We start from the raw sequence: 23,454 nt of genomic DNA on the forward strand, positions 1-23,454 counted from the left end.
AATACTTTATTCCATGGTCCACAGTAATAGTTTGGGATGTTTGGCTGCCCAGGGCAGAGCAGGTCCACCATGGCACCACAAGTCATTCTGGCGTCATAAAAGTTGTCATAGATGTCATAGCCCAGGGTGAGGTTGGGGAAAAGCCTGTGGTTCTCATTGACCTCCTGAACGGCAAACAAGAAGGACAGGATATGCCAGAAGGCCTGCATTCCAATCCTGGAAAAAAGTGTGTGTCATCTTGACATTCTTTCCATACAAAGACCAGATGGTGTCCTCCTTACCTGTGACCGGGGGGGGGGGGGAATCATGAGATGCTTCTGCAGCATCTGTACACCTGAGATCCATCAACCCCTTCCTGTCCAAATCTTAGAAGAACAGGCTATTCTAATGCAAAGGTCTCACTAGTGTGGGTGAAAGCCCACAGTTTGCAGTAGATGACTTTCTGACATTCAGAACAAATCCTACCATTTCCCTCCAAAGGGACGAAAATAGATGACATAATTGACCAAGCAAAGGTACCAGAAATGAGGATACATGCCTAGCAGACAACAACATTTGGTGTCCATGAAGTCAGATTCAGCTTGCATAAAGCTTTTACAACAGTAGGCACATAAGGACTTACCCATCAACTCTGGTAAAGGGAGGCTCATTGAAGACACTTGGAATGAACCCAACAGGTGTAGCAGATATGACCCCACTAATATGGTAGTCTCCTCGCCTGTACCAATTCAAGGGTGCATTGGGATCCCTTATCAAAGTCAATGGGCATTTTGAGTTCAGCATCTCTGGTGTTGCTTCAGGTAGTAGCAATAGCAACAGCAGAAGGTGAGTTATGATGCACCTGCCTTTTACTCCAATCTCCTTCTTGAGTGCTATCAGCAACAGAGCTAGCAAATTACCAGCAGTCAAAATCTGCTTGGAAGACCCAGGCTGCAGTGACTTAATCACAGAGAACATGCCTGGCGTTCATGGCTTGAGAGCCAAAGAGGATTCAATTCAGCCCCATGTGGGCAGCATAACCCCACCCCACCCTCAGTGGCATAGTGGAGAAGTATTTATGTACCAGTCTCTTCTGGCTGAGTTTGATGAAGTTACATCATGTTGTTGTTCAATGTTGAACGCAAATATGATTTTATTCCTCTTGAGCTTTGGCAAGATGATGACAAAGAAATCACCATTATTTTTAATAATTACATTTGCCCTCGCACCATGTTGAACTCCCTTTATGGCGTCAGGTGTAGACCTGAAGGAATACATGTTCCATCAAATCATAGAGCTATAGAATTGCAGTATGATAAGGGACCCTGAAGGAGATTTACATTGTTGAGCAGCTGTCAGAAAGTTCTTCCTAAAGTTTAGTCTGAATCTCTTTTCTTGTCACTTGATCCACTGTTTCAGGCCCAACTCTCCAGAGCAGAAGAAAACAAGCTTGCTTCATCTTCCATGTGACAACCCTTTAGATATCTGAAGAACTTCCCACTGCATTGTGGTTCTACTTGTGACATGGGTCAGAGAGGGGCACGGGAGGTTGGCATGACCTTTCCTAGCACTTCTGAAAGACTGACCCATGGTCCAGCAGTGGGCCTCAGTGCCACAGCCCACCCAGTGCCTCCTAATTCACCCGTCCTGCCCCTGGACCACACATAGCTCTTTGGTTGGACCAAGGGCATTACTGACAGTTTAAAGGGGCATAAAGGTGTCCAGGGGACAGAGAGGCTGAAGGAGGGCAAGGCTTTAAAGAAGGAAGGGAAATCTCTCTGCTCTGAGGGAAAAGGCAAGAGGATGTGTTGTGGGAAATTAGAATGAGTGATAAAGGGTTAATATCTAAAATTACAACAACCTGGGGAAAAAGAGTAAAGGAATAATAATAATAATAATAATAATAATAATAATAATAATAATAATAATAATATCTTTATTGTCATTGCCCCCTCTCGGGGACAACGAAATTACTTGACTGCTCCATAAAAACACTAATTAAAACAATGCAATATAGTACAGCAGGGAAGATTAGATGACTTTCAAAGTCCAGGCTTCCCATTCAGGGCCGAGATCGCTCTGGAGAAGAAGCTGTTCTTAAGACGGCTCGTTCTTGTCTTCATCGTCCAGTATCTCCGTCCCGACGGCAGGAGCTCGAAGAGACAGTGACCAGGATGCGATGGATCTTTTACTATGTCCAGTGCCTTCCTTTTTTTAAAAATGATATTTATTAAGATTTTCCACTGTAGTACAATAAAAAATCAAAAAAGAGAAAAAACAAAAAAGTTTAAAAACACATACAGTTCACAATCCTTATTTTCTATAACATATTTCCCTGACTTCCCCACACCTCTCCCTCTTGTATTCCAGGTCAGATTGTTGGTTCAACAAGTTCTTAACCCTATTTTCAAACCTTTTTATATTTAGTTCTTTTTTTTAAAAAAACCAATTTTGCCTTATAGACTTCATATTTATACATCATTGCTTATTCTTTAGACCTTTTTCTAAAGTCGGCCTAAATTCCCTTCCACGATTTCCCCAATTTTCATACAAATATCCAAACAAAATAAAAACAGAACAAGTTAGATTATACACCCTTTGGATTCCCAAACTCCACCCCCCCAACAAACGCCCATCAGTCCATCTACTATCAGCCTGGAGACCTCACGTCCGAGGCTCTTAATTCTCTCTCAATTCCTCTCTGCCGGTTTTTTTGATAGTCCTTGGTATTAAGCACCAAATCTCGGAGAAGCTCTAGTCCAATAGGGTCCATGTTTCTTCCAGCCAGACCTCCATACTTAAAAGTGGAGCCTGAATCTTGTTTCTTAATCCTTTCAAGTCCAAATGTCCCCAAAGCTCCACCTTCCACCTTAATCAGATTTGTAATCCTTAGGTCTTCAGATCTCCACATAAGGAGATCCCTCCATTTTTCAGTTTCCGATTCAAACCAGATTTTCTTCATCAAGTTCTTATTTTCCTTTGTAGCCATCATGTCAGGCCTCTGGCCTTCCTTTATCTTTGACAACATTACAGCTCCTCCTTCCTTTTCCTCAGGAACAACATATACGTCTTTCCCCTCACTCTCAAATCTCTCAAGTTTCTCTTCTTGGTCAGCTGCATAAGCTTCCTGAGTCAAATCCTTATCAAATTCAATGTATTTGTTTACTGTTAAGTCCAGAGTTGCAACATTTGTAGCCAAAACATCAACTTGGCCTTGTAACTTTCCCAAGAGAACAAAGACTCTGTCCAACTTAGCTTGAATTTCCCCTCCTTCAGCCATTCTTGTAATGTCCCAAAACCCCCTCTAGAGGGATTTTGGTTACTTAGTATTCCTTCCAGTTCAAATCCAAAAGCCAAATTAGTTTGTATCAGTTCTTCCTTATTTTCAACAAAGTATAATCAAATTGTCACAGATATAGCCAGCAGAGGGACGCGGGTGGTGCTGTGGGTAAAACCTCAGCTCCTAGGACTTGCCAATCGCATGGTCGGCGGTTCGAATCCCCGCAGCGGGGTGTGCTCCCGTTGCTCGGTCCCAGCGCCTGCCAACCTAGCAGTTCGAAAGCACCCCAGGGTGCAAGTAGATAAATAGGGACCGCTTACTAGCGGGAAGGTAAACGGCGTTTCCGTGTACGGCTCTGCCTCGCCAGGGTAGCTTCGTCACGCTGGCCACGTGACCCGGAAGTGTCTGCGGACAGCGCTGGCTCCCGGCCTATAGAGTGAGATGAGCGCACAACCCTAGAGTCTGTCAAGACTGACCCGTACGGGCAGGGGTACCTTTACCTTTACCTTATAGCCAGCAGAAGCAGTAGAAACAAAGTTCCCTTTTTCCGTCTTGACAGCTAGTTTGACAGCTGTCAAATTCTTCAGTACCTTTCCAACAGGCTTTCTTGTGGATCACTCCCGGGTCTGAGGGGGGGGGTGGTACCTCAGCTCAAAATTAGCTCTTATCCTCCAGTACAATTACTTGTAGTGCCAAATCGTGAAATTAGTGTCTTTTGCCCAATAAAAGAGAAAGAATTCTCACAACCTTAGTTAGCAGGTCCTTGTTTTAGGTTGTTTACAGGATGGGGAGACGGGCTTCCTGTTTACGCCTTCCCCGATCGTGCCTAATTCAAAAAAGATTTTCTTTGCATCCAAATTCCGTACTACTCACGGGTTGTTGTTTTGAGGTCCAATTCACAAGAAAAAGTCAGCGCTCTCCGGCCATGGCAGCGCGGCTTTACTCCGCAGGAGAAGCAGTCGACTCTCAGCACCGCGCCACTCACCCCGTCCCCCGTTCTGTAGCCTTTAAAAAGGCTCCTTCGCGGGTCGGGGGGCGCTAATGGTGCCCGCCGAGTCACCAGATTCACAGGCTTCACCGCCTGTGATTTCTGAGGGTCCCCGCGTCGCCGCCGCGGCAAGACCCAACTCCTACCGAGCCGATTCCCTCCGGAGCTCGGAGGGAATCCGCCATTAGCCGATGGCGCTAACCCGGAAGTACTTTTACTATGTCCAGTGCCTTCCTATGGCACCTTGTGGCATAAATCTGCTCTAAGGTGGGGAGTGGGCAGCCAACAATGCTCTCTGCTGCCTTAACAACTCTGCACAGTTGTTCCCAGAGGGGGAAAGGAAGAAAAAGTGAATATAAAATGAGCAGGGAAGAAAGATGACAGTTTTTGGAGGAATATGATACAAGCTGTGAAAAGAAATGGGAAGATGAAACAAGAGTAGACAAGTAAAATGTGAGGCATGCCGGGTGATATGAAACAAAAAGCCTTTTCCACTTAGCGCTTTGGAATGCCGAGATTCTGCTTAACTTGGGGAAGCTGAGTCACAATACTAGTCCCTGAGTCATTAATTGCTGCTCGATTATGCCAAAATCCGCCTTCATCTGCCACAGTTTTCTCCCTGGCTCTTCCGGCAGACCTGCCATTTTGTGACCTCACTAAGTTTTAGCCCTGTGATTTCGCCCCTACATGAAAGTCAGGAAGGATGACTGTTTCTGGAGCTAAACTGTGGAATACTACCCCCCAGAAATATGCTTGGTGCCATCATTCTCCATTTTAGATGGCCGGCTAAGACACTTCCATCTATACATGCCTTTGGTATAATAATAATAATAATAATTTATTATTTATACTCCGCCCATCTGGCTGGGCTTCCCCAGCCACTCTGGGCGGCTTCCAAAAAAATATTAAAATACCGTAATACATCAAACATTAAAAGCTTCCCTGAACAGGGCTGCCTTCAGATGTCTTCTAAAAGTCTGGTAGTTGTTGTTCTCTTTGACAACTGGTGGGAGGGTGTTCCACAGGGAGGGCGCCACTACCGAGAAGGTCCAGCACCGACCTGGTTCCCTGTAACTTGGCTTCTCGCAGTGAGGGAACCGCCAGAAGGCCCTCGGTGCTGGACCTCAGTGTCCGGGTAGAACGATGGGGGTGGAGACGCTCCTTCAGATAAGCTGGCTTTGACCATGGTGCTGAACTTTTAGTGGGATGGAGTAGGATTTCTTCTTATTATTACTGTACTGTTGGTTGAGCATTTTAGGAATTCTTTTTTGTCACTGGCTTCACCCCTGAAGTGCTATTTTGTGACTGGTGAGCCTCAGTAATTTCCCGCCCTTTCTACCTTAGCTCTGCTATACCTTCATGTGAGTCAAAATCAAGATTTATCTAGCTAGCCTTGAACATCTTTTGAACATTTTTCGGCTGAGAGAGAAGTGGGATGTGAATGTTTCATAGTGAAGTGAAGAGAAAACAAATAGTCTTTCCTGGCGCTTGGGGTCCCCCAACATTTTTGGGCTTGCTTATGTGCACATTTGGAAAAGTAAGACACTGTTGTGGGCACCACAAAATAGCAATTTCATGGAGGAAAAACGGGCAATGTTCGCCCACAAAGGCAAAATAAGTACAACAAAATAAAAAAAAACAGAGAAAAAAGGGAGACAGAACCTCCCCACCACCTTGTGCAAGAACAGATAACTCCTCCAACCAAATGATGCAGAACCTTGCAGGACCCCAAAGCACAACTGCAATAGCCCAACTTCTGTTCTTGGTTGGACTACTGCAATGAGTTATATGTTGGGTGCCTTTGAGGATGGTTCGGAAACTGCAGGTCAAGGTAAAGGTAAAGGACTCCTGGATAGTTAAGTCCAGTCAAATTTGACCTGGGGTGCTGTGCTCATCTCAGCTTTCAGACTGAGGGAGCTGGTGTTTATTCACAGACAGTTTTCTGGGTTATGTGGCCAGCATGACTAAACTGCTTCTGATGCAACAGGACACCATGACAAGTGCCAGAGTGCATGGAAATACTGGACTACATTGGCCTTTGGCCTTGAAGCAGAGTACATCTGATGTGTTCTTGAGAAGTTACTTTTTTTTGTTTTGGCCTTGGTTCTGACTTTACTTTATCAGTTGCAAAGGCAATCTTTAAGGAGAAATCCCTGAAGATTTTGCAAGACTATAATTACATAATTAAACATCTCCTCCTGCAACCTCCTGGGTTGATCAAGGAACAGGTGCAGAACTTGAGGAAAAACATGTTTGTGAGAAATCGCCACTGTGTCCCACAGCCTAACACTTGACAAAACTTGCTAAAGAAACCCCTTTTTAGAGAATCAGTGGTAGAGCATTTTTTTTCATGGATAAGGTCCCAGGTTCAATCATACATGGGTCTTCTCCTCCCCAGTGTATTTTCATGGCAACCCTGTTACACTGAGAGGCAGTGAGCGCTCAAGGTTACCCAGTGGGCTTCATCTGAGGAATGTTGGAGGCTATGTAACTGGCCACTGTGAGAACAGGATGCTGGACTAGGTGGGACACTGGACTGATCCAACAGTCTTCTCTTGTGATGGAAGGCTCAGCAGCACAGCCCATCTCTTTCTGGGCAACCAGCAGCTGCCTCCCTTTCTGCCTTAGCTGGACTTCTCTCCTACCCCTCTGGGCACTTCCAAAACTCCCCACCCTGCTTTCCTTCACTTCCTCTCTCTCTATATCCCTGATGATATAAGAATTAGAGATCCCATTAAAACCTTATTTTAATCATGTTTCACTTTGATTGTATTTAACCTTTTAGAATGTATTTTGGAACCTTTTAGAATGTATTCGGCTTGATTTTTGTGTGTTCTGCGTTTGTGAGTCTCCCTCCTGTGCTGCTCTCTCCTCTCTCCTGATCTACCTCTGAAAGTGGTACAAATGGCAGGATGTTTTAGCACCAGAGTGTAACTCAGCTATCCCTGAAGCTATCTAAGACCCAGGAAGAGGATTTTATCATGCTCTTCCCTCACTGAAGGCTAGGTTGCCAGGATAATGCCAGACACCCAAGACATAAAATGGTACAGTGATCTGGACAAATCGGGGCCACTCCAAGGTGATGTGGGGGTGAAGATACCAGGATGGAGCCATGTGTGCTTTACTTCTCATGACTTGTAACCTTTCCTGACATATGTGAAGATTTTTTTAATGATTATTTGTTATGTTTGAAATACTATATGAGCTTTTCTTCTGAAGTGCCTAGAGGCAGACGTTCTCAACTGGCATGTTGAGTTGAGTGAGCTCTGTCCTATTACAATAGCTATAATAAATGTTTGGTCCCTAAATCCAAGATGTTCCCTTGGTTCTGTGATTTATTCAAAAGGTTCCTCACCTGGGTAACAAACAAGGTGGTCAGGGTCCCTTCCGATTATACAAATCTATGATTCTATGTAGGGTAGAGTGGGAGGAGACAGGATTAGTTGGGAAAGTTTTCCACTACTAGACCACGAGATGGTCCATAAGAGATCCTGATTCCAAACCACTTGGATCAAATTAGACCTAATCCTCAGAAGTGGAGAAAAGATACAACGCCAAGGGAAGAATGGCAGATGATGTTAATAGAATAAATAGAAATGGCAAGACTGATAAATAGAATAAGAGATCTGGATAAAAAAACTATTTGAGAAAGATTGAAAATGCTTATAGATTATCTGGAGACATACTGTAAACATATTAAAAAGTTAACAGTAATAGAATAAATTTGGCAGTTCAAAAAAATATTGAGATATAAAGATGGTGGAAAATAAGATATAGGTAGAAATCAGAATATGGAGTTGAAAAAGAATGTAAAAAAATGCACCATGGAAGGAGAGTCAATATTTATTGTGTGGTTTTGTTTTTTCTTTCAAATATTGTACAGTGGACGCTTGGGTTGCGAATGTGATTCGTGTGGGATGCACATTCGCAACCTGCAGCGTTCGCAACCCGAAGCGGCGTCTCTGCACACGTGCGGATTGTGATTTGGTGCTTATGCGCATGCGCAAGGCACGATCATGTTCGCAACCCGAGCGTCCTCTGTACTGGTCAAGGGTATGAATCCAGGACAGAGCAAGCATGTAACTATGTATTTGGCTTCCGGCACAACTCACACGTACCGCTCTGTCTTTTGTTCTCCTTCCTAGCAACTATGCAAGTGTGGGGAGTGGGGAAGGTCCACCTATTTTTTTCTATGGCAGAGCAGCTTCTTTCACTGCCTCCTGTTCTTGCCACCCTCCTCCTCGCTAAATATAATTGATTTAATTCACACTGAGATGAAAAGGTAGCTTTAAAATGGGAAATGTCTGAATGTGTATTAATGAAGCGTTGCTAATATTGGGGCTTTTCCAAAGCTATTTCCTAAAGCACTCTGAGCTCCTTAATTTGTTAACAAATTACTGTTGGTTGTTTTCTACTCTGTGCTGAGAGTGAACTTTTGATCATGTGATGAAGGAATTGAGTTGCAAAACTCCATTTCCAAAGGGAGTTGACTTTAGTCTTTCTCTCCCAAGTTCCATGGAGTGAGGATGAAAATGAAGGGAGAGTAAACAGCCTGAGGCCAATGGTGGCTGGAAAGCAGGCTGTAGAGGAGAGATAGACTTCTGCTTCTAGGTGTGCATGGATTATTCTATATTTTCCTAAGATGCTGAGCCTGTGCTGGATAGCACAAGACATTGTATGGATATTTTGGTAGAGACTCTCCTCCTGAAAGAGAGGGGAGTGGTTGTGGGCGGGAGCCCGAGCTCCACCTCTAGCAGGGGGCGGTAGCCCCCTGCCTTCCACTCACCTGGCTGGCGCCCACGCCCATCGGCAGGCACCCAACCAGGTGCCTCCGAGGGGGCGTGTACAGCAGCCTAAATGCTGCGGCGCCAGCCCCTCCTCGGCCTCACTCTTCGTCATCTCATCGCGAGTCACCCACCCTCCACTCCCTTTTAGCTCAGGGTCTTAGTTTCCTTGGCCTTGCTATGGACCTTAGGTTGGTCGCCCTGGTTGTCCGGGGGGCCTGGTAGGAATTTTTCCATTTGGCATTAGGCTTTTTGGTTTTTTCGCCTACCTCGTAGCAATCGTCACAACTTTTGTGGTATTGGTGGGTAGGTTATGTTAGGAGTGGCTCAGAACTTACAGGGTTAAGAGTTCTGAGTGATGACGCCTCACATTCTGAGGGCGGGTTTAGAACACGGAAGGGGTGTGGTTTTCTCTGTGTTCTTTCAGTGTGCGTGTTTGCTCTAAGGAGAGAGCAAGCGAGATGTCTGCTCTGTCTCCAGGCAGGAGATTTATAGCTGTTGTGTTTTGCTAAGGAATAAAGTCTTTAAAGATAAGCAGACTGCTGCGTCCAGCCTGAGTTATTGCCACCACACGACAGAACGTTCCTGCTTCTGCTTCTGCTGTGTTTTATGCTCTGCTGAGTCAAAGGTCCCAGGGGGGAAGACCAGAGCTGCGCAAGAGAAGTGTGCCGGACCCCTGGACGTAATTGACCCTACAACAGGTTAGGCATTGGAAAAATGTGTTGTGGTGTCATCGAGCTAGGTGTGGCCATCGTCCATGCCTTCAATTTTGGGTATTCTGTTAAAGGAATCTGGCGGTCGTGTATTCTGTCCGATGCCTGCTTGGCGGGAGGCCATGGCACGACCCTCGGTGACATCAGGGGAGAGCCTATAGTTGGATTAGCATCAACAGGTTCCACCTACTGGTGAATAAACCCCCCTTGTTTCAGACTCACCCCTCTCTAAGGGAGTGGAGTCAGCTGACGTAATCCAATGCCTAAGCCAATACCTTTTCACTTGCTGTAATCAATAAAGTTGTGGCCTTTTCTTGTGTCCTTGTGTATTCATTCCACTTTGGGGGAAATCGGGTCCTCGAACCACAATATCTTTGATTATTGTGCTCTGTTTTTGAAGAGTTCTGCCACTAAAACTTTGAATACTAATTTTATGGGCCTGCACAATGATTTCTTCCAGAAGGAGTCAGTTCTTGTGCTTCCAGTCACTTCGAACTGTGCAATATTAATATCTGCAACACTCCTGAGCTGCCATGTCCCTTGCAGCTCCCATTGCCTCCCTCCCTTCAGGACCTGCTCATTTCCAGTCTTCTTTTTTCTCACTTGCAACCTTCAGCACAACAGGACTTCTGGATACCAAGAGATACCAATGGAATATGTTTCTTTTCATTTTGAAAAACAACGCGTAAGCAATTTATTTGTAATACTATCTTTAAAAAAGATTCTCTTAATGAATAGCATTCATTATTATTGAATTATCACAATTCAAGAATTTCTTATTAGGCAAAATAAGGATTTCTTATTAGGCAAAATATATAAACAGTATTCAGAAAAGAATTCCTAAATCAGGTAAAAAATGACCAGTACTAAGGATGGAATATGATTTAAATGATTATTTTGCGTTCTGATTTCCAAAACAATAGCTTTTAAGGAGCTACATTCCCAACTCATGTGTCCTGGTTTTATTGCTACCATGCTGGCTATCAATTGCAAAAACCAAAAACATATTTTAGGAATCAGCTGCCATATTAAGCCTTTGTAGAAAGGTGCTCCTTTGTATTCAGACTAGGCCTGAGTACAATAATGTAGCACTTGGGAAGGAAGATGCAGCCCAGAAGCCCAGCACTGGAGGCCAACATAGAGAAGATCTGCACGGCTACCATGTACTTCCCCTTGGTGCTCAGGTAGGTGGGCACAAAGGACACCCAAACACTGCAGAAGACCAGCATGCTGAAGGTGATCAGCTTGGCCTCATTGAAGGCCCCAGGCAGCTTCCTGGCTAGGAAAGCCACAGTGAAGCAGATGGCAGCCAGCAAGCCCATGTAGCCAATGACAGTGTAAAACATAGCAACAGATCCTTCATTGCATTGCAGGATGATCTCTCCAACCTGGGAGTGCATGTCAGAGTCTGAGAATGGAGGAAAGGTACCCAGCCAGATGACACAGATGAGAATTTGGATACTGGAACAGAAAATGACAATGGAATTAGCCAGACTCTTTCCCAGCCATCTCCTCACCCTGTTTCCTGGCTTAGTGGCTAGGAAGGCCAGCACGACAGTAATAGTTTTTGCCAACAAAGAAGAGACAGCAACTGAGAAGATGATGCCAAAGGCCGTCTGCCTGACAAGGCAGGTCACTTTCCTTGGCCGGCCTATAAACAGAAAGGAGGACAAAAAGGAAAGGAGGAGGGAGACAAGGAGGATGTAGGAAAGGTCCCTGTTGTTGGCTTTGACTATGGGAGTGTCAAGATATTTAATGAATATTCCTAAAACAAGGCCTGTGATTAAGGCCAAAAAAAGTGCAGTGGAAGCCAAGAGGGTCCCCAAATATTCATCATAGGACAGGAAGATGATAATCTTGGGGATACATTGATCTCTGTCCTTGTTGGGGTGTTGATCTTCTGGACATTTGGTGCAGTGATCTGCATCTGGAAAAAGAAGAGCATCTGCATGAACATTTTCCTGCAGACTAGCAAAAAAAGCAGGTCAATTTTGAATCCAGCCAACTCCCACAAATGGAAACAGTGATAGGACTTGCTGTTTCTGCTAATCTACACAGAGAGTTGGTCCTTGCAATGTAGGTCCCTCGTGCTGATAACCTCTTATTCACCTCCCAAGGAAGAACCTGGAGTGATCTTGAAGCTCCAAGTTAATGGCAGCTACATCTGATCTCACCCCTAGCACCAGGTTTTGTCCCTGGAACTCTGGTCTTCACAGTAGAAACCAAACATTCTAGCTACTTTGCCACACTGACTGGTCAAAAGCAACAACACTGTCTAATTCTTATATACTCAAAGCTGTTTCAGTCGTACCTGGAAAGCTTTATTAAGACTGTGTAAATCACCATTGAACCTTTATTAAATTCAACCATAAGATTATACTTGAATATTCATCAAGAAAGGACATATATTGTACTTTTTGCTACACATTCCTCTGAAGTCTCCTACCTTCCTGAGTGGAGATCATCCCTTCTGCACATGGAGCACAAGCATGGCAGCAAATAGGTTTCCCTTCCTGAACCTTCTTGGCATATCCAGGGCGACAGCTTTCGGTACACCTGGACTGAGGAAGAGTCTGACCAAAAAGAGAAAAAAGCATCAATGAAAGACTGTTAGCAAGTAACTTCTGGGCCAGTGTACAGTCTCAGTCTATGTGGAATAGACACAGCTCTGGTGTTTGATGCTTTTTTTGATCCATGGGACAAAACAGACAGCCAAATTCCTTGGGACATAGTTGGGGCAGAAAGAGATAATCAAGAAGAGAGAATTACATGGAGGCTGTATTGCCCTTGGATTTAGGAGTCAGAGATCAAATCTGCAGTTATTGAAATTGTTTAAAAATATCAAAATCCAGAGAAAGAAACAAGCTGAAACAGAAAGGTATTTGGAGCAGCCATGTTGTGCTTAATTCTGAAATCTGGCATGCTTTCTGGCTACTGCAAAAGCCATGCCCCAGTCATATTCCAACCTGCTTTTCCATTTTCATGTTTCTTATTTTGACTTTCCTCCATTCATCTCCTCCCCCGTATACTTTTAGCTCATTAATTGGATAGGCATAAGTTATACTGTTGTTTCCCCCAACAGAGAATCAGAGCTCAACATATCTCTAAAAGGGAATGGAATGCAACCAAACCTGGTTGAACAGTCTGGACCACACAAGAGCCTCTTGGTCAATGGTGAATTTTGTGCTTGAGGATCCCTGTCTGCTTATGCTCCCAAATTTCACGGCACCAAAGGAGTTGTTGGGAAATGGCACCCAGTTCACAACGTCAGATTTGACTGTCAACTGCCCATTCTCATTCAAATACACTCCTTCCATGGAAGTATTGTAAAACTGGGAGCTTCCCAGGAAAGGGTGAAGCTAGAACAGGAAAGAAAGCAGGCACATTTAGAAAAGAAGAAAATTATCTAGATAACATAGCCTAATTGCCGAAGATCTTTGTACAGACTGACAGTGGGATCTTTAGCCCATTGTTTCTGCTTCAGCCTTTTGGGACAGACTAAAGCCGTTAGATACATAAGCTTTATTCCACACCCCTGGAAGAATTCTGCAAGGATTAGTTTCCTTGGCTAGTAATAGCATGAAGTGTTGCTAAGGAAGCAGGTGGTAAAGTGGAGACAGATTGTCTTCTCAGCAGCAAAATAAAATGTGGGTAACAGTACAGTACAGCGGTACCTCGGGTTACAGACACTTCAGGTTACAGACGCTTCAGGTTACAGACTCCGCTAACCCAGAAATAGTACCTCGGGTTAAGAACTTTTCTTCAGGATGAGAAGAGAAATTGCCCGGTGGTAGCGCGGCAGCAGTGGGAGGCCCCATTAGCTAAAGTGGTACGTCAGGTTAAGAGCAGTTTCAGGTTAAGAATGGACCTCCAGAATGAATTAAGTTATCAACCAGAGGTACCACAGTAAATGGCGGCAAAGTAAAGTCAAGCCTGAATGGAATTCACAGCACCGATGCCTGTTCAGCCTGTGAGGAAAACAGCAATACCTGCCAAGACTGTATCCTTCGATATTTCAGCCTCTTTTTACCCTTTGCCACCATCTGATTGGATTTGGAGGAAAGTGCAGCCCTCAAGGCCCCTGCCAGAGCAAGGACAAGGTTGTAAATACTGTAACTATCCAGAGACAGGATTTTCTCAATCACTTTGTCAGGCGGGGACTCCAGAGTGTTATCTTCCCTGCACCTTTCCCTTCCTTTTACAGAGAACATGTGCTTTGAATATGAACACTTAAATGATTTCTGTCCAAACTTCCGCATAGGAATGTGAAATGTTTCATAATTATCATAGTTTGGCCTTCTTTTAATACGAGTTAAGAAAGAGAAAAACCCATGGATGTGCAGAGGAGAAAGCAGTTCATAAGACAAATTCAAGGTGAGATCCCACAAAGCTGTTGTGATCCAGACTTTCCCCACAATGGGTCTTATATAATTTTCAACCACATATTGCAAAATATCTATTATACTAATGAAGTAGCGCATCTCTCCATAGTAGACTAATACATTGACTTCGTTCCACCTGAAAAATGTTTTGAGAGGCACTGTTATTGGGATGCTAAGTGAGAAGGCAGCACAAATTGTGTTCCTGGTTAGCAGGGGCTTCAAGGTCCTCATGAACCTCTCTCCATTGTTTGTGTCTGGAGCAATGAGGCCAATCCAAGTCCAGTTGAAGTGCAGGAGCAGTTGGACTATCCCCAGATACTGATGTTCTTCTTTGGGGACCATTCGGTAGATAAAAGGGAACTGAGTTTTGTCATTAAGAGTGTCAGAAACAAAACCATAACTGACCTAGTAAAGAAGAGAAGAGATTAGTGTTGTCACTCCCAATAAAATCCCAAATCCAGTACTTTGTACTTGCCTGACTGATAACTTTTCTCTGACATGGAAAACAGAGAAAAGACACAGTTTCATGGGAGCTAAGAAGCTTTACTCCAGGGACCTTAACAACACCCCATATTTAGCTGTTTGCTTTCAAAAAACGGTGACAGAGTCTTTGGAATGGGTTGTGTTTGCTTTATGTTATGCCCTGATTGCATTTTTTTTACTGCTTTTAGAACATGTATCTTGTAGCAGTTTTATTTAATTGTATATGACCTCATCCTTATTTCTTCATTAAAGTGTCACATTTAAGAAGAAAGAACAGATTTTGTTAAAAAGAAAAGAGCTCACACAAAATTACAATGAACATTTTTAGCTCACATTAGACCTATAATAGCCATCAGTTCTTCTATATAAAATTAAGCTCTAAAATTAGTTGCTATAAACCCTACAGATGTCTAAATAGATTGCTGAGGTATTTGTAGTAGAAGAAACCTGCCTTGTGGCATACACTATAATCCTCCTCCTAATATCATCAGCTCACTTTTCTTAAGTGAGAAATGTGTGCAGATTTATCCCAAATAAATGTACAATCTTTGGAGAATAAATATAGCTTGACAACAACAACACATTTCATTTTGTGTTTATGATGGCACAATGCAAAATCATAACTATTTACTGACTTATTTCTATGATCCATTTTTAAATATTAGAATTATTATTATATTAGTATTATATTATTAGAATTCATTTGGGTTCTCCTCCCAGTTTTTTCTCCTCTAGTTGTTTCTGCATTTTTATACTCCATTCCCTGTATTTCATCATGGTCTAAACCACTAACCCTCTTGGGATTTCTGATCTGAAGGTCAACGGTTTGAATCCCCATGATGGAGTGAGCTCCGTTGCTCTCTCCCAGCTTTTGCCAACCTAACAGTTCAAAAGCATACCAATGCAAGTAGAAAAATAGGTACTGCTGCAGTGGGAAGGTGCATGGAAATGGTGTTCCGTTGTGCCAGAAGTGGTTTAGTCCTGCTGGCCACATGACCCAGAAAGCTGGCTGTGGACAAACGCCAGCCCCCTCAGCCTGAAAGTGAGATGAGTGCTGCACCCCATAGTCACCTTTGACTGGACTTAACAATCCAGGGGTCCTTTACCTTTACCTTCCTAGATACAATACTAGTGAATCACAGAATCGTCAAATTGGAAGGGACCACAAGGGCCATCTAGTCCAACCCCCTGAAATGCAGAATCTTATGTGGCTAGAGTTCTGATTAAGACTGAAAGCATATATTTGACCTTGAAATTCCTGGGCAACAAAGCAGATAAGGGAGCAGTAAGATGAGGCTCTAGAAGAACAGCTTTTGAGGATAATGTGATGCAACTGTTGTCAGAAATTAAAGATGATATAAAACACAATTCACAGGGTATTGAAAAATTGAATAAAATTTTTGAAAACTTGAAAGTGGAACTGAAAGAGGTGAAGACTGAGGTCACAAGCCATGAGACAAGATTGACACAGCTTGAGACAGTTGAGTGATTGATCTAGAAAGATTACAGTATGAAAATTCAAATTCGATTGCATTTCTTCAGATGAGGGAATCTCATTTAAGACGAAGTTGACTCTTGGATAGAAAAGGCCTACAGATTTGGTCCCAAAAAAGATGCTCTGGTCAGACCTCACCTGGAGTACTGTGTCCAGTTCTGGGTGCCACAGTTCAAGAAGGACACTGACAAACTGGAACGTGTCCAGAGGAGGGCAACCAAAATGGTCAAAGGCCTGGAAACGATGCCTTATGAGGAACGGCTAAGGGAGCTGGGCATGTTTAGCCTGGAGAAAAGGAGGTTAAGGGGTGATATGATAGCCATGTTCAAATATATAAAAGGATGTCACATAGAGGAGGGAGAAAGGTTGTTTTCTGCTGCTCCAGAGAAGCGGACACGGAGCAATGGATCCAAACTGCAGGAAAGAAGATTCCACCTAAACATTAGGAAGAACTTCCTGACAGTAAGAGCTGTTCGACAGTGGAATTTGCTGCCAAGGAGTGTGGTGGAGTCTCCTTCTTTGGAGGTCTTTAAGCAGAGGCTTGACAACCATATGTCAGGAGTGCTCTGATGGTGTTTCCTGCTTGGCAGGGGGTTGGACTCGATGGCCCTTGTGGTCTCTTCCAACTCTATGATTCTATGATTCTATGATTCTATGATTCACCTATGACTGCATAGTGGTCTTTAACACTAAAGAACAAAGAGATACCATTTTGGGCCTGCATTATAAAAAAAGGTTTAAAAATATAGGATAAAGCCATCATCCTTTTCAAAGAGATCCCTTAACACTTTTTGAGCTTGAGATCCAACTATACAGACCTGACCACCATTCTGAGGAGGAAAAATATTTTCTTCAGGTGGGAATTCCCAGAGGGCCTTTCCTTCAAATTTGAAGGAAGAAAACAAAGAATTAAGATTGTTGGAGAGAAAGAGTCAAACTTGGATTGGAAAGCCCACAGCTTCTAGGGGTGGGAGCAGGGACCCCGTAGCTTATCACGATGGCTTTAAGAATTTATTCTTGGAACGTGAATGGTTTAAATTCCCTTCAGAAAAGGAGGAAGGTTCATCATGTTTTGGCAAAACAGAATTTGGATGTAATTTGTTTACAGGAAACACTCATTACAAGACTACATAGAAAAATCTTATTGAATAAGAAACTTGGTCAAGAATTTATTTCTTCAGACAAAGTAAAAAAAAGAGTGGTTTTCTACGTTAAAGAAAAATGGAATCCAAAATTGATTTTTAAAGATGAGGCGGGAAGATACATAGCAGTGGAAATTACAGCACAAGGCGAAAAATACTTGCTATTGGGAATCTATGCACCCAATGATGGCAAGGCAGAATTTTTTAAAAAACTGGAAACAAGCCTCTTGGAACACTTGGATTATAAATTAATCTTAATGGGAGATCTGAATGGAGTGGCATCCACTTTAATGGATAGAACTCAGAGACAAAAAATATTGAATGCTGGCAGACTACCTAAGACTTTTTTTTTATCTAACTGATAAATTTGACCTGTCAGATATATGGAGAGTCAGAAATCCAACTGAAAAAGACTTCACATTCTATTCAGATGCAAATCAATCATTTTTGAGAAAATGATTATTTATGGCTATCCAGAGACTTGGTTCCCAGAGTAACAAAAATGGAAATTTGCCCTAAAACTTGCTCAGATCATAATACAGTATTTATGGAAGTGAAATTGTCAATACAGGGATCTTTCAGATGGAGAATGAATGATGACTTGCTGAGGAGTGAGCAAATTGTAAATAAGGCCCAAAAAACCTTAAAGGACTATTTTGAGATTAATATGAACCAGGGCATGGAAACAAGGGTTATTTGGGACCCCAGTAAAGCTGTAATGAGAGGATTCCCCATTCAACAAAATTCAATTAGGACAAAGATACAGAATGAAAAGAAAGATAAAATTTTGGACCAACTAAAAGATAAAGAGAAGCTCCTTAGAGGCAATCCAAAGAATTTGCAGGTACAAAAGGAAATTAAAGCTTTACAGACTCATTATTCACAGATTATCAATCAAGAAATAGAATGGGCATTAAGAATGATGCGACAAAGGAACTTTGAATCTGCAAATAAATGTGGGAAACTTTTAGCTCAGCAATTAAAAAAGAGGCAAAAACAAAGTACTATTACAAATATTGTATCAGATGGAAAGTCTGTAGAGAACCCTGTGGACATAAGAAAATGCTTTCAGAAATATTACAAACAACTGTATAAAAAGAGTAAAGAAGATAAAGTTAAAATTGAGCAATTTATTAGAACTAATGGTTTGCAGAAGATTCCCGAAGGTAAAAGGATCCTACTAAATGGATTAATTACAAGACAGGAGGTTGAAAATGCAATAAATTCAATGCAACTTGGCAAGGCCCCGGAACCAGATGGTTTGTCAGCAAAATATTATAAGATCCTGAAAGACTGGCTCATTCAGCCATTGTTAGAAGTTTGCAACAAGATTATAGGAGGGGACAAAGCACCCGAAACCTGGAAGGAAGCTTACATTACTCTGATTCCAAAACAAGATCAAGATAGATCTAATGTTAAAAATTATAGACCAGTCTCCTTACTCAATGTGGATTACAATTTTTTTGCCAATATATTGGCCAATAGGCTGAAGTAGGTCTTATCAGAATATATTCATAAGGACCAGGCAGGTTTTCTGCCTGGAAGACACATGAAAGATAATATTAGGAATCTAGTAGATATTTTGGAAAAATTGGAAGCAAGAAAAAATTGTAAAGCAATGTTAATGTTTATTGATGCAGAGAAGGCCTTTGACAATGTATCTTGGAGTTTTATGAGACAAAATTTAGAAAGCATTGGGGTTGGTCAGGAATTTTTCAATGGTATTAATGTGATCTATCATGAACAAAAAGCTAAAATTATAGTAAATAATGTGGTATCGGAGGAAATAAGAATTGAGAAGGGTACCAGGCAAGGGTGCCCACTTTCCCCTCTGCTTTTTATTTCAGTTCTCGAGGTCTTGTTAAGCATGATAAGGAAAGATGAACAAATTAAAGGTATATCAGTAGGATCAAAACAATATAAATTAAAAGCCTTTGCTGATTATTTGGCACTGACACTTCAAAACCCAGACTCCAGTGCAGTAAAAGCACTGGAGATGATACAGGAGTTTGGACAGGTAGCAGGATTTAAGTTAAATAAGAGCCAAACCAAAGTGCTAGAGAAAAATTTGGACAATGAGGAAAGGAAATTATTACAAGAAAAGATGGGCCTAGTCTTTGTGGAAAAAGTAAAATATATGGGGGTTAATTTGTCAGTGAAAAAATTGAATTTATATAAAGACAACTATGAGAAATTATGGAATGAAATTAAGAGAGATCTTGAGAGTTGGTCAAATTTAAAATTATCATTAATGGGTCGGATCTCGGTAGTTAAGATGAATGTATTGCCAAAGATGTTGTTTTTGTTTCAAGCCCTCCCAATTATTGACAATGTGAAATGTTTTAAAGAATGGCAGAAAGGTTTGTCTAGATTTATCTGGCAGGGGAAAAAACCCAGAATTAAATATAAATTACTAACAGATTCTAAAGAAAGAGGAGGATTTTCTCTGCCAGATTTGAGGATTTACTTTGAAGCCACAGCTCTCTGTTAGGTTAAGGAATGGATACAACTAGATAATGCGGATGTTTTAGATTTGGAGGGATCTGACAATGTGTTTGGATGGCATGCTTATCTATGGTATGACAAGACAAAGGCCCATAATGGTTTTAAAAATCATGGAGTTAGAAAACCCTTATATAATGTTTGGATAAAATACAAAGATCTTTTAGGAAGGAAAACACCCAGATGGCTTTCGCCAATGGAAGCAAAGGCCCAGAAAAAGTTAAATATGGAAACTAATTGGTTGAGATATTCAGATCTATTACTGGAAGAAAAAGAAGGGTTTAATTTAAAACCATTTGATCAAATTAAAGATAAAATAAATTGGTTACATTACCATCAGATCAATGAATTGTATAAATTAGATAAGAAAAATGGTTTTGCATCAGAAAAAACCAAGTTGGAAACGGAGTTGTTAGATTCTAAAGTTAAAAATTTATCTAAAATGTATAATATATTGTTGGAGTGGCATACAAAGGACAAACGAGTTAAATCTGTGATGATAGATTGAGCAAGAGATGTTGGACATAACATAATGTTTGAAGACTGGGAAAGGTTGTGGAGGAAAGGGGTTAGGTTCACTGCATGTTCGGTGTTAAAGGAAAATATTATGAAAATGATGTATATAGGTGGTACTTAACTCTTGTAAAACACAATACTGATAATCTATGTTGGAAATGTAAAGGAAAAGAAGGTACCTTTTATCATATGTGGTGGACCTGCCCCAAGAAAGATGTTAGATTGCCCAAGAAAGATGTTAGATTGTTTATGTATGCCACAACTGCTGCAAGGATTTTGTCAGCCAAGAATTGGAAAACACAAGTAGTGCCAACAGTGGAGGAATGGCAGATGAAGATGATGGACTTTTGGGAGCTAGCCGACCTGACCGGAAGAGTCTGCGACCAGGAACAATGGATGAAATTTAAAGAATATTTAGTTAAATATGCTGAGATATTTAAATAGAAATTCTTGCAAATACCAGATTGGCTTAGGATTTAAATATGTGATTTTACATAATAATATGTTTAAAGTTTATATGAAAAGTAAGAAAGAAGTTAATTGACTAAGTAAATTTTATGAGAAATTAGTTTTGGAAAACTGTTACAATGATATACATTGAAATTCAGCCGGGGGATTTGAGGAAGTCACCTAACAATGTTAATAATAGTGGAATAATTACAGTTAGGATTTATGTGTGTGTGTTTGTTTATTTATGAATTTGGAAAATCAATAAAAACATTTTTGGGGAAAAGACTGAAAGCATATTACAAGAATAGATCATTCCAGGGTGTGTGGCCAGACAGAAAAACTTAGAACAAAGCTCCCACTCCTGGATGCCAAAATTTGTGAAGATGTTTAAGAATTGCTCTCCGCCCTGTACTTTTCAAAACCTCGCCTTCAGAAATGATTTTTTTAAAAAAAACAATCCAATCACAACACAAATACCAATTGTGAAGGAAACAGAGGCAAAACATGATATAGGGAGTGGCTGCTTTTTAAAAAGATTTTTTTTCTTACTTGTAAAATTTTTTTTCTTATTGAAAATGTTTCAGTTAAACAAAGTAAAAAGAAAAAAGGGGTTCATAAAAAACAAGGGGAAAACTATAATTCTATACATGCATATATAATACAGTGGTATATAAATGATGATTCTAATATATATGATATTGTTTATAACATACTATCTTTTTTATGAATCCTTTCCAAACATCTTAATATATGTCCATAAACAGTCGAAGTCTATAAGCTATCTGTTCATATGTTGCATAGTGTCCAGATCAAGGGAAATAATAGTACCACTCTATTCTGCCTTGGTCAGACCACACCAGGAATACTGTGTCCAGTTCTGGGCACCACAGTTTAAGAAATATTTTGACAAGCTGGACGATGGGCAGAAGAGGTTCAACTAGGATGATCAAGGGTCTAGGAGTCAAGCCTTATGAGGAATGGTTGAAGGAGCTGGGTGTGTTTAGCCTGGAAAAGAGGAGACTGAGAGGAGATATGATAGCTGTATTCAAATATCTTAAGGGCTGTCACATAGAAGAGGGAACATGTTTGTTTTCTCCTGCTCTGGAGAGTAGGACTTGAACCAATGGCTTCAAGTTGAAGGAAAGGAGAGTCCAATAAGACATATGGAAAACCTTTTTGACTGTATGTGCTGTTTGACAGTGGAATGGTCTCTCTCGGAGGACTCTCCTTCCTCAGAGGTTTTTAGGCAGGGGTTGGATGGCCATCTGTCATGGATGCTTTAGCTGAGATTCCTGCATTGCAGGGGGTTGGACTAGATGACCCTTGGGTTTCTTCCAACTCTAATATTCTATCATTCTGTGATTCTAAGAGTTGCCATGTCTTCTGTGTTTGATTAAAGAGGACCATAGAGGGGAAGCATAGAGAAGCCATTAAAGCTAAGTGATCCAGTTATTTTTCATGAAACTAATTATCTTTCATGAGTCAAGGTAGCATATGAATATGTAAATAATAAGCAGGACCACATTAGGAATGTAAGTCTCAAGCTTTTCCTTTACTGTAAATTGCTCTTACTTTTACAGGTTTGTCTAAGGTTTGCTTAGCCTGAGCTCACAGAGTTTGTTTCAAAGGATGACATTCCATTGCCTTGTCATGCACTTTTTTTTGTATTTTGCCTCTTGTTTCTTTAATGTTTCCTTTTGCATATTTGTTCATTTGCATCTCACATGCCACTAGCTTTCATTACTTATTCCATTCCTCTGTCTTAATTTTGACAATTTCCTCAAATATCCTTCTCCATAAAACACAGCATTTGCATCTGTGGGATCTTGTAGATTTAGCTAAGGGCTTATTGACAGATCCCTTATCCCGTTGCTTTTCCAATTTAGAGTGGGTTTTCTGTGGGAAAGGAGTAGAGTGAGGGAGAAATGGCTTGGACACATGCCTACAAAGCACAGGGTAAATGGAAAGCCACTCAGACCCATGCTTTCTAACCATGGGATGGGAGGAAGTATGGACAAACCCAGAATCTCCTTAGTCATCTTTGTTAAGAGAGGGTTGAGGCCAATCTCTCCTTCTGCCTTAGAAGCAGGAATGACATTTTCACATCTTTCCAAAGAAATTGCAATAACATTCTGGGATTTCTCCTTCCCTCCTGACATTCATACCTGTGGGGTTTTGTAGATGCTTGACATGGTGGAAATATCTTTGGATGTGTCAGAGTCAGCCCCTTCAATAACGGCCAATACTTTATTCCATGGTCCACAGTAATAGTTTGGGATGTTTGGCTGCCCAGGGCAGAGCAGGTCCACCATGGCACCACAAGTCATTCTGGCGTCATAAAAGTTGTCATAGATGTCATAGCCCAGGGTGAGGTTGGGGAAAAGCCTGTGGTTCTCATTGACCTCCTGAACGGCAAACAAGAAGGACAGGATATGCCAGAAGGCCCGCATTCCAAACCTGGAAAAAAGTGTGTGTAATCTTGGCATTCTTTCCACACAAAGACCAGATTGTGTCATCCTTACCTGTGATGGGGATGTGTGTGTAAAAATCATGAGATGCGTCTGCAGCATCTGTACACCTGAGATCCATAAACCGCTTCCTGTTCAAATATTAGAAGAATGGGCTATTCTAAAGCAGAGGTCTCACTAGTGTGGGTGAAAGCGCACAGATTGCAGTAGATGACTTTCTGACATTCAAAACAAATCTGATCATTTCCCTCCAAAAGGATGAAAATGGAAGA

The 23,454-nt window shown here is 41.6% G+C and overlaps 2 protein-coding genes across 2 annotated transcripts in view; both read right to left on the minus strand.

Moving 5' to 3' along the window:
- Positions 1–618: 618 nt before the first annotated feature.
- LOC128408837 (vomeronasal type-2 receptor 26-like) lies at positions 619–14,468 on the minus strand. The gene is made up of 5 exons (XM_053378860.1): positions 13,734–14,468; positions 12,876–13,103; positions 12,191–12,317; positions 10,904–11,671; positions 619–872 (listed from the first exon to the last, which is right to left on the minus strand). Exons 1-5 carry the CDS (start codon positions 14,466–14,468, stop codon positions 619–621), a joined length of 2,112 nt encoding a protein of 703 aa, XP_053234835.1.
- An 8,405-nt stretch (positions 14,469–22,873) lies between these two features.
- The window catches only part of LOC128408838 (vomeronasal type-2 receptor 26-like), a 30,052-nt gene continuing 29,471 nt past the window's right edge, over positions 22,874–23,454 (minus strand). The window contains exon 7 of the mRNA XM_053378861.1: positions 22,874–23,119. Coding sequence (XP_053234836.1) covers positions 22,874–23,119 — 246 coding nt within the window. The remainder of the gene's footprint in view (positions 23,120–23,454) is intronic.

Source organism: Podarcis raffonei, chromosome 2 (assembly GCF_027172205.1).
Source record: "Podarcis raffonei isolate rPodRaf1 chromosome 2, rPodRaf1.pri, whole genome shotgun sequence".
NCBI classification, from domain to species: Eukaryota; Metazoa; Chordata; class Lepidosauria; order Squamata; family Lacertidae; genus Podarcis; species Podarcis raffonei.